The sequence below is a fragment of the Drosophila simulans genome, chromosome X, assembly GCF_016746395.2.
Source record: "Drosophila simulans strain w501 chromosome X, Prin_Dsim_3.1, whole genome shotgun sequence".
NCBI classification, from domain to species: domain Eukaryota; kingdom Metazoa; phylum Arthropoda; class Insecta; order Diptera; family Drosophilidae; genus Drosophila; species Drosophila simulans.
In genome coordinates, this window is record NC_052525.2 from 21517026 (window position 1) to 21527751 (window position 10726).

The 10726-nt window shown below is 44.8% G+C and overlaps 1 protein-coding gene across 3 annotated transcripts; it reads right to left on the minus strand.

The window, feature by feature from the left end:
- Positions 1–379: 379 nt before the first annotated feature.
- Positions 380–3204, minus strand: LOC120285238 (double-stranded RNA-specific editase 1-like). Of its 3 annotated transcripts, none has more exons than XM_039296424.2 (4): positions 3021–3204; positions 1520–1871; positions 799–1376; positions 380–746 (listed from the first exon to the last, which is right to left on the minus strand). In XM_039296424.2, exons 1-4 carry the CDS (start codon positions 3081–3083, stop codon positions 549–551), a joined length of 1191 nt encoding a protein of 396 aa, XP_039152358.1. In that variant the 5' UTR covers positions 3084–3204; the 3' UTR covers positions 380–548. The 3 variants fall into 3 exon arrangements, with proteins under 3 accessions (XP_039152358.1, XP_044779475.1, XP_039152356.1); XM_044923540.1 differs by lacking the exon at positions 3021–3204 and adding an exon at positions 1984–2949; XM_039296422.2 differs by lacking the exon at positions 3021–3204 and having other exon boundaries at positions 1520–2951.
- Between the last annotated feature and the right edge of the window lie 7522 nt (positions 3205–10726).

The window sequence follows — 10726 nt, forward strand, 5'->3', positions numbered from 1 at the left end:
AAAATGCACTTTACAATTTTATATTCAATGCATATATTTATGTCTTCATGTTTTAAAAAATCAAGTAATTGTACCACCCAAGACCTGACATTAATTTAGCTTAATCTAGATAACGACAAAAAATTTAATTCACTGGTAAGCATAATTATTATTTGATACCCAATCTGTCACCGAAATGCTCTTCTGTGGAAGCGTTTTCAAAAAAAAAAAAAACAAGCCAACAGTGTATAACAAAATACACGGAAAAAATTTATCAGCATTACCAAGGAACCTTGCGTTAAAATTATTCGGATAATCTTGCAGTTCAAGATTACTCGTGGTTGAAAACGGCTGCGGCCCACCTAAAAAATCATAAGTAAGAGCTGTCCCAAATGCAAGCTAAATTGGTAAATTCTTGTTTAATATGCCTCTTCACCTTCACAGAGAAGAAATTCTTTGAGTTGCGCATTTGAAGTCATGGACGCAATCTTCTGATTGCTGGCCGTTAAGAGAGGCGTGTTGGCGAGGTGTGTTGCTGTCGGCAGTTGGAGTCTGCGACTGGAGTTGTCTTAAGTGGTGTCGTCGTAGGTGAAGTTTGTGCCGAATAGAGAGTTGCACACTTTCACGGCCACGTTGCGATGGGCGATCTTCTTGGATCTGCCGTGGGCGTGGAATTCCTGGTTGTCCACCGTGATTCCCAGATGCTGCATGCCGTTGGTATTGTCGCCAGATGACCCGTAGTTCACGTAGCTGAGTCCCGGGCGCATCTGCAGGGGAATTGATTACTGACAGTGAATATAGTGAGGTGGGCTGGCCTACAATACAAAGAATGGTCGCCGGGTGCATGGTCTCCCAGCCAGAGGGTAGCTCCGTACGCACTGGCGGCTTCTTTGGCTCCTTCGGCGCGGCGGGAACTGGAGTTCCGGCATCCTCTTCGGCCTGCTGGGCAGCATTGGCCGAAGCGTGCATCTCGGGTACGACATAGCCCTCGCGCTCCCACTCCGCGAACAGCTTGTAGATGGCAAACGAAGCCAGATTCAACATGGGCAGATCATCATCCGGTGCATCGGCCTCATCCTCTTTAGTGTCTATTGGCTCCGCACCTATCTCCACCTGGTGAATACGGGGAGGCTTAGGCGTCATCTTCGCAATTATAAAATCGCGCCAAGCCTTCTCGCAGGCCGCGTTCTTGGCTGTCATCTTTGAGGTACCCTTGCCCACGTACTGAGTCGAGTTCACAGTGACAACGGCCGTGAATCCCCCGTCGGTATTGCTGACGATGGTGAAATCGCTGATGGTCACGCCCTTAACCTCGTTGAGGGCCATCAGAGCGTTCTTGGGGAGCATGGACTTCCGCAGCTGGCGGTTCTGTCGCAGCTTCTTGTCCCGAGTGCGTTCTACGATCGAGTTAAAAGACATATATGTTATTGTATAAATGTTAAGTAATTTCCAGTCTGTCCTTTCATAAGAACTCTAGTGATTCGTGTGTGTGTGCGATAAAAGTCTGGGAAAACTGATCACCAAAGAATTCCACGCTTACCAGACGACTTCTTGCGCTTTTGGAAGATCTTTTTAAATGGGATCTTGCCCCCAATGCCGCTGGCACTGGTATTGTCCTCTATAATGTCGACGGACGGTTCATCGTCGACAGAGATCGGCTCCTCCTTGATGATAACTGGCAAGGGCAGCTTCGAGGCGATGGCGTCCGCATCCGGATTTTGCTGCTGGACGGACGAGTTCGGCACTTGAACGGGGACAGGAGTCGATGGCTGCTGAACAGCCACCGGAGTGGCCGGTGTCGGATATGAAGCCACCGGAGGAGACTGCTGCTCCTGGACATTGGCGGCCTGCAACGGCATTTGGATCAAAGGCTTGACGGTGGCATTGGGATTCTGCGTTTGCGAAAGAGTTAACCGATTAGTTAGCAAAGGCAACGGGCTGGTCCAGTGGGTCGACAGAAAAGCGACTCGCTGGCCAACGGAAACCATCAAGTCGTCAAGTTACCCGGAAGCGTCAGGGTGGTCGGCTGGTCAACTTAAAACCATAGTTCAGGAAATAGCCATGGCCATTCCTGCGACCCAAGTGCCCCGAAACGAAGCTCTGCACCAGCGGAGCCACCTGCCCAGCGACTGTGGATCTAGGGTAGGGTAACAATTCCCTCATTCATTTAAAGGGGTTAAAAACAGCAACGTCCGATTAACAAATAAATGCAGTCTTATGGTGAGTTAATTTTTCGCTAATGTATTCTGTTGCAGCGAGGTTCGAGAAAATCAAATTCTAATTCTAATACAATTTTCTCCGATATGCAAAAATAGATTAATTTTTAATGACTAGTGCTCTATAAGTTACACAATTCTAAAATACGTTAATTTATTTCTTTCTATTTTAGTAAGAAACAAATCAAACACGAATTCATTTTGGACTTGGAATAGTATAGTTATGGGGATCCTTCGGTCATCGGCTGAGCTCATGGTCGCCGGCTCGTTTCGGGCACTTTCGGTGGAGTGAATGGGCATTGCTATCTGACCCAAAACTAATAATTTTAGTTACAATTTCGAGTAAATGCATTTTCAGTAGCCATAAAAGTTAGCGATAACCGCAAGTCCAGCGTGAAACTATCGCAGTGCTAGCCATCTCTGGTTGATCGAAAGCACGAATGGAGTGGAATGACTGCAATGACCAAATGGGTGGGATACAAATGCAATGGAAGAGGGAAAGCTGGGGGTGGGCTGGAGGGTGCATTGTGGATGCTGGTGGAATTCGGACAACGATCTGCAGTGCAGTCTCTGCACTTTCGATTAACCCGCTTTTAGTGGCTATTGCAAATGAGTTCACAATTGTAATGAATACACACACTTTCACTTTGTGCGCTGCAAATTATAGAAATAAAATCGAAAACTTTGTTATTTCACAAATCAAATATGGATGAGTCCAACAATGGTTTTTGTTTTCGTGATCTATTTTCACTAGAAACACATCTCTTCACAGGGAAGTTTAAACTCACACTCCTGCACACACTTGGAAAAAATGTAGATTCTTACGTCAATGCCTCCAAAGACAAATGGCTTGTTGTTTGCCGCGAGTGGACGAAGATTTCCCTCCATCTTGATTTTTTCGTTTTTGTAATTTAATTTTTCACTGTTCAAATCACAGAGATAAGCTTACTGCGCTGATGGGAAAAACCTAAATAGGGATGTAATGCATATATCAGAATATATCGATATTTGTTTCACATATTTTGAAAATCGATTCTTGTATTAAATATATTAGAGACATTTCACACTGGCCGTAGTAATATAAACAAGTGAAGGGATAGAAAGACGGCGGAAAATGAGCGCAGACAACTGATTTTTTTCTAAAATAATTAACAATAATATAAAAATAACACGAAGATGCCTATTTGAAGTGTCTAAAAATTAATGCGAAAATTACAAATTGCAACAGTATTTCTGTATTTCTTGAGAAATTTATAGCTTTTAGAGCGTGTGCATGTTAATTCCCTCAATTTTTTGTGACTGACTTACATTTGAATATAGTAAAAGAATAGTCTAAAACTTAAACCATACCCGCAACAAAATTATTAATTTAACGCACAAAATTTTTGTTATGATCGTGGTTTATTTTTTGACCACAAATGTTTAGTACTTTTAAAATATTTAAGCTGAAGACACTGTGCATTTTAAAACACGACGAGTTAGAAAATGGCAATGCAATAACGTATTAAATCGTTTTCATGACTTGCAAACACAATTTGGCAGTCCGCAGCGTGGGCAAAATCTATAAGGTTCCAATCAACGAAAAACAGAAAAGGTGTTCACACTGTTTTTTTTTTTTTTTTTTTTTTCTTATTGAACGATGATGTTTTTATTATTTGATCAACGCACTGTTACCCATGCGGCAACTTAATTTGATCTGCTTAAATTATTTTATTTTACAATATGTCTTGGTTACTTAAGACTAACAGATTTTTAATCCTAAAAATGATAGGGAGAATTATAATAGTTGATATAACATAATAATTATTATTTATTTAATTATTCTAATGAATTTTAAAACTAAGACTTTCTAGGTCAAAACCAGGTCAGGGAGGTCATGAGGGTGGTGTCGCTTGAGTCTTCTTTTGACTCTAGTCCGAGGGTCAGCATTGACCACAGCTGCAGTTCCTAGCTTCCTTGCTAGGCTGTTGGGGTGTACATTAAGCCTTTCCATATATTTTTGGGCGATGTTCTGGAGCTTGTCTCCTTATTTGGGCACCTTGAGGTCGCGTTCGATGTCTCTTGTTCTCATATACCAAGGAGCCCCCGAAATTCTTCTTAAGGTCTTCGCCTGTAAGATCCGGATCTTATTAAGGTGACTCTTCGCAGCAAATCCGTATACCTGCAGGCCGTAGAACAGGCAGGGGGCCAATATGGACTTGTAAATATTGACCTTGCAGCCAAGCGACAGTTTGTTGCGTGGTGCAATGAGCCAAGACATCCGAGCAACCTTGGTCCTGAACGCTTGCTGAATATTTGTGATGTGCCTACTGAAGGTGAGCTTCCTATCGAGGGTAATACCAAGGTATTTATAAGCCTGATGGTGTCTGATCAGTCTCCCATTCAGACTGACACCCGGACAGCTACCTGTTCGGTTGGCGAACGTCACATTGGCACACTTCTCAGCGTTGATGCGCACATTCCAGTTCTCAGCCCATTGCTGGAATGCATCCAGGTATTCCTGTTTTTTTTTTTTTTTTTTTTTTTTTTATTGAACGATGATGTTTTTATTATTTGATCAACGCACTGTTACCCATGCGGCAACTTAATTTGATCTGCTTAAATTATTTTATTTTACAATATGTCTTGGTTACTTAAGACTAACAGATTTTTAATCCTAAAAATGATAGGGAGAATTATAATAGTTGATATAACATAATAATTATTATTTATTTGATTATTCTAATGAATTTTAAAACTAAGACTTTCTAGGTCAAAACCAGGTTAGGGAGGTCATGAGGGTGGTGTCGCTTGAGTCTTCTTTTGACTCTAGTCCGAGGGTCAGCATTGACCACAGCTGCAGTTCCTAGCTTCCTTGCTAGGCTGTTGGGGTGTACATTAAGCCTTTCCATATATTTTTGGGCGATGTTCTGGAGCTTGTCTCCTTATTTGGGCACCTTGAGGTCGCGTTCGATGTCTCTTGTTCTCATATACCAAGGAGCCCCCGAAATTCTTCTTAAGGTCTTCGCCTGTAAGATCCGGATCTTAACCCCTTTTAATAAAAACTATTGCTTACCTTTTATCAAAATATTGTTGCATACTTTCAACAAATAAATAATTGTTGCATACCCTATAAATAATTATAGCATACATTGGTATAATTTTACCGCATACTCTTTCTTGCCACATCACTTAGCCGATCAATTGTGCTCGGCAACAGTATATATGTGGTGTGCCAACCAACAACCAATGAGTTGGGAACATAACTACAGAAGTATTAAGGTCGAATAAGAAAGCGAGGATAGCTGGGAGGAGGAGCAAGTAGGCCAAGCATTAGGTCAGACATTGGATAGGGCACCGGTACATAATACCATGGACCCCAGTCAGATTCAAGCCCTTATCGACAATGCCGTCAGACAGGCATTGTCGCAACAGCAATCCCACTTCCAAGTTCAACTAAATTCCCTAGCTGACGGGTACAGAGTTTGCAGGTGGAAGCACCGCAAATCATAACATAAGAAAAAGTCTCTGTCAACCCCGAGATTAGGTGCGAAATTCCCCTTGACATAATAAAATCGGTACCGGAGTTCTCCGGTACCCAAGACGAGTACGTGGCCTGGAGACAATCGGCCATATACGCCTACGAGCTGTTTAAACCATACAATGGCAGCAGTGCCCATTATCAGGCTGTTGCCATATTAAGGAATAAAATCCGTGGCGCAGCTGGGGCTCTACTCGTATCCCATAACACGGTATTGAACTTCGATGCCATTTTGGCCAGATTAGACTGCACGTACTCAGACAAAACACCCTTACGCCTGTTGAGGCATTAATGCAATACTACGATGAAGTTGAGAAGAAGCTAACGCTTGTCACAAACAAAATCGTAATGACGCATGATCAAGAGGGTGCTGACCTGCTTAATGCTGAGGTCAGAGCCGACGCCCTGCATGCTTTTATTTCAGGGCTCAAAAAGTCCCTTAGAGCTGTGGTCTTCCCGGCGCAACCCAAAGACTTGCCATCTGCACTGGCCTTAGCTAGAGAAGCAGAGGCAAGCATAGAGAGAAGCATGTTTGCTAACTCCTACGCCAAGGCCGTAGAGGAGCGAGCGCATTCGGCGGCAGACGGCAGGAGCCGTTTCCAGGGCAAACCAAATAAACAGGAACAGGGACAGGACAGAAATCCCCACTTCTTGAAACGACAGAAAACCAACAATGACACTCAGGCGCAAGCACCCCAGCCTATGGAGGACCCATCCTCCAGGTCCAGGCAGCGCGCTGAACATAATCAGAATCACCCTAATGTATCGAACGCGTTTAAGTGGAGAAATCCCTCAGAACGCTCGACAGGACAGGGACGACAACGGCTTAATAACGTTGTCCAAAAGGCCCCTAAGCAAAAAGAGACCCAAGAGGAGTATGAGAAGGCAGCAAAGGCTGCAGTCGAGGAAATCGACAGCGAAAATGAGTACGCTCCCAGTGTCGACTCGTTGAATTTTTTAGGGGACGCTCCCGGTTGCCGTTCATTGAACGACGGCTGGCTGGGAGAACTTTAAAGATGCTAATCGATACCGGCGCGGCAAAAAACTACATTAGGCCCGTAAAGGAGCTGAAAAATGTGATGCCGGTCGCCAGCCCTTTCTCGGTGAGCTCAATACACGGCTCCACCGAAATCAAACACAAATGTTTGATGAAGGTCTTCAAGCACACCTCCCCATTTTTCCTTTTAGATTCTCTCAATGCGTTCGACGCTATCATAGGCTTGGACCTGTTAACACAGGCCGGGGTAAAGCTCAACCTTGCAGAGGACTCCCTGGAGTACCAGGGAATCGCTGAAAAGCTTCACTATTTCAGCTGCCCCAGTGTTAATTTCACTGATGTAAACGACATTGTTGTACCTGACTCCGTTAAAAAGGAGTTCAAGGACACAATAATTAGGAGGAAGAAAGCCTTCTCCACGACAAATGAAGCTCTTCCCTTTAACACCGCTGTCACTGCCACAATTCGGACAATTGATAATGAACCGGTGTACTCAAGAGCGTACCCAAATCTTATGGGTGTCTCCGACTTTGTGAACAACGTGGTCAAACAACTGCTGAAAGACGGCATCATCAGGCCCTCAAGGTCTCCCTATAACAGCCCGACCTGGGTTGTTGACAAAAAGGGGACCGACGCCTTCGGGAACCAGAACAAGAGATTGGTCATTGACTTTAGGAAGCTAAATGAGCGAACTATTCCTGACCGGTACCCGATGCCTAGCATTCCCATGATTTTAGCGAATCTGGGCAAGGCAAAGTTCTTCACTACCCTTGACCTGAAGTCAGGGTATCATCAAATTTACCTCGCGGAACACGACCGCGAGAAGACATCGTTCTCGGTGAATGGCGGCAAATACGAGTTCTGCCGTCTGCCGTTCGGATTGAGAAATGCAAGCAGCATTTTTCAAAGAGCCCTAGACGATGTACTGAGAGAGCAAATCGGGAAAATATGTTACGTCTATGTGGATGATGTCATAATTTTCTCAGAAAACGAGTCCGACCATGTCCGCCACATCGACACTGTGCTGAAATGCTTGATCGAGGCGAACATGAGGGTGAGCCAGGAAAAGACAAGATTCTTCAAAGACAGTGTTGAGTACCTCGGCTTCATAGTAAGCAAGGACGGGACTAAGTCCGACCCAGAAAAAGTAAAGGCCATTCAGGAATACCCTGAACCCAAAAGTGTCTACGGTGTTAGATCATTCCTTGGTTTGGCCAGTTACTACAGAGTCTTCATCAAAGACTTTGCAGCCATAGCTCGCCCGATAACTGACATCCTGAAAAGGGAAAACGGCTCGGTGAGTAGGCATATGTCTAAGAAGATTTGTTTGGAGTTTAATGAAACTCAACGCAACGCATTTCAAAGGCTTCGTAACATTTTGGCATCAGAGGATGTCATACTCAAATACCCCGACTTTCAAAAGCCCTTTGACCTCACCACAGATGCGTCAGCAAGTGGCATCGGTGCGGTCCTTTCGCAAGAAGGTAGGCCGATCACCATGATTTCCCGCACCCTGAGACAGGCTGAGCAAAATTATGCCACAAACGAAAGGGAATTGCTAGCCATTGTTTGGGCCTTAGGTAAACTTCAAAACTTTCTGTACGGCTCTAGGGAAATCAACATATTCACCGACCACCAGCCTCTCACGTTCGCTGTTGCCGACAAAAACACGAACGCTAAGATTAAGAGATGGAAATCCTATATAGACCAATACAATGCCAAGATTTTCTACAAACCTGGCAAGGAAAATTTCGTGGCAGATGCACTGTCCAGGCAAAATCTTAACGCCTTACAAGACGAACCCCAGTCAGACGCTGCGACTATTCACAGTGAGCTGTCCCTGACCTACACGGTCGAAACCACAGACAAACCCTTAAATTGCTTTAGGAACCAGATCATTCTGGAAGCAGCACGTTTCCCGCTTAAGCGAAGCCTGGTGCTGTTCCGAAGCAAAACTCGCCACTTGATCAGTTTCGCTGACAAGGGTGACCTGTTAAAAACTCTCAAAGAAGTTGTTAACCCTGACGTCGTGAATGCTATCCATTGCGACTTGCCTACACTGGCGAGCTTCCAACACGACCTCATCACCCACTTCCCAGCCACTCAATTCCGTCACTGCAAGAATGTCGTGGCGGATATAACTGATAAAAACGAACAGTACGAAATTGTCACTGCAGAGCACAACCGTGCACACAGAGCCGCGCAGGAAAATGTCAAACAAGTCCTTCGAGACTACTATTTTCCAAAGATGGGCAGCATGACAAAGGAAGTGGTTGCTAATTGCAGGGTATGCACCCAAGCAAAGTACGACAGGCACCCGAAAAAGCAAGAGCTTGGGGAAACGCCCATACCCAGTCGTGCTGGCGAAATGGTGCACATTGACATATTTTCAACAGACAGGAAGCTGTTCTTGACGTGCATTGACAAATTCTCTAAGTTTGCAGTAGTGCAACCGATCGCATCTAGGACAATAGTGGACATCACTGGCCCCCTATTGCAGATTGTTAACCTTTTTCCCACCATCAAAACAATCTATTGCGACAATGAGCCCGCTTTCAACTCAGAGACAATCACGTCAATGCTCAAAAACAACTACGGCATCGACATTGTGAACGCGCCCCCTCTGCACAGCGTGTCCAATGGCCAAGTTGAACGATTCCACAGCACCTTGGCAGAAATAGCCAGATGCCTGAAGTTGGACAAAAAGACAAATGACACAGTAGAGCTAATCTTGAGAGCCATGGTGGAATACAACAGAACCGTGCACTCAGTTACTCGTGAGAGACCAATTGAGGTTCTTCACTCAGGGGCCCACGAGCGCTGCCTGGAAATCAAGGCAAGATTAGCAAAGGCTCAGCAAGACAGCATCGGAAGATGCAACCCTTCCCGGCAAAACCGTGTGTTTGAGGTAGGGGAACACGTGTTTGTAAAGAACAACAAGAGGTTAGGAAATAAGCTAACCCCACTATGCACGGAACAAAAAGTGCAAGCAGACCTGGGAACGTCTGTTCTTATTAAGGGGAGGGTGGTCCACAAGGACAACTATAAGTAGGCACCCCCCTTGCAGTTAGTTAGTAGGTTACTTTAAGAAAGCCCGAGCACTACAGTCCCACCCTATATCTAAATTCCAGGTTTACCATCACGACGCTCATTACACTGGCATTAGCGAATGCACGGATCACCGACTTTTCGCATGCCAACTACATCCCTGTCGTAGATGGTAACGTGCTGGTTTTTGAACAGCGTGACCTCTTAAAACATTCAAGCAACTTGTCCGAATTCGCTGTCATGATAGACGAGACAGCAAAATTATCCGAGTCCTTTCCCCAATCGCATATGCGTAAGCTACTAGAGGTCGATACGGACCACCTTAGAACTTTGTTGTCCGTCCTTAAGGTCCATCATAGGATGGCCAGGAGTCTAGATTTCCTAGGTACAACTTTAAAGGTAGTGGCTGGCACTCCCGATGCCACGGACCTTCTAAAAATAAAGATTACTGAGGCGAAACTAGTTGAGTCTAATTCCCGGCAGATAACCATAAATTCCGAAACCCAGAAGCAGATTAACAAGTTAACTGACACCATTAATAAGGTGATCCGTGCCCGTAAAAGCGACTTGGTTGACACTCCACACTTATATGAAGCGTTATTGGCAAGAAATAGGATGCTTTCTACTGAAATTCAAAATTTAATCCTCACTATTACTTTGGCCAAATCAAACATTGTAAATCCCACGATTCTTGACCATGCCGACTTGAATTCTCTTGTAGAACAAGACACCCCTATCATCAGCTTAATAGAAGCCTCCAAGGAGGACTCTCCAGTCCGAAAACAGTATTTTAATTGCCTATCCCAGAGTCAAGTTCAGTTGCAAGAAAGTCGCCGTTTACCCTGTATCCCACCAACACATCATCTTACGCCTCGACGAGGATACGTTGGCCGAATGCGAACATGACACCTTTGCGCTGACAGGATGCACTGACACCACACACTTCACGTTCTGCGAGCGGTCTCG

Excerpts from the sequence above, each read along its gene's own strand:
- LOC120285238 (XM_039296422.2), bottom strand. The coding sequence starts at position 1,967 with ATGGTTTCCGTTGGCCAGCGAGTCGCTTTTCTGTCGACCCACTGGACC. Across the intron at positions 1,377-1,519 it reads AAAGCGCAAGAAGTCGTCTG|AACGCACTCGGGACAAGAAG; the intron begins GTAAGCGTGGAA and ends ACTCGATCGTAG. Across the intron at positions 747-798 it reads CGGCGACCATTCTTTGTATT|ATGCGCCCGGGACTCAGCTA; the intron begins GTAGGCCAGCCC and ends ATTCCCCTGCAG.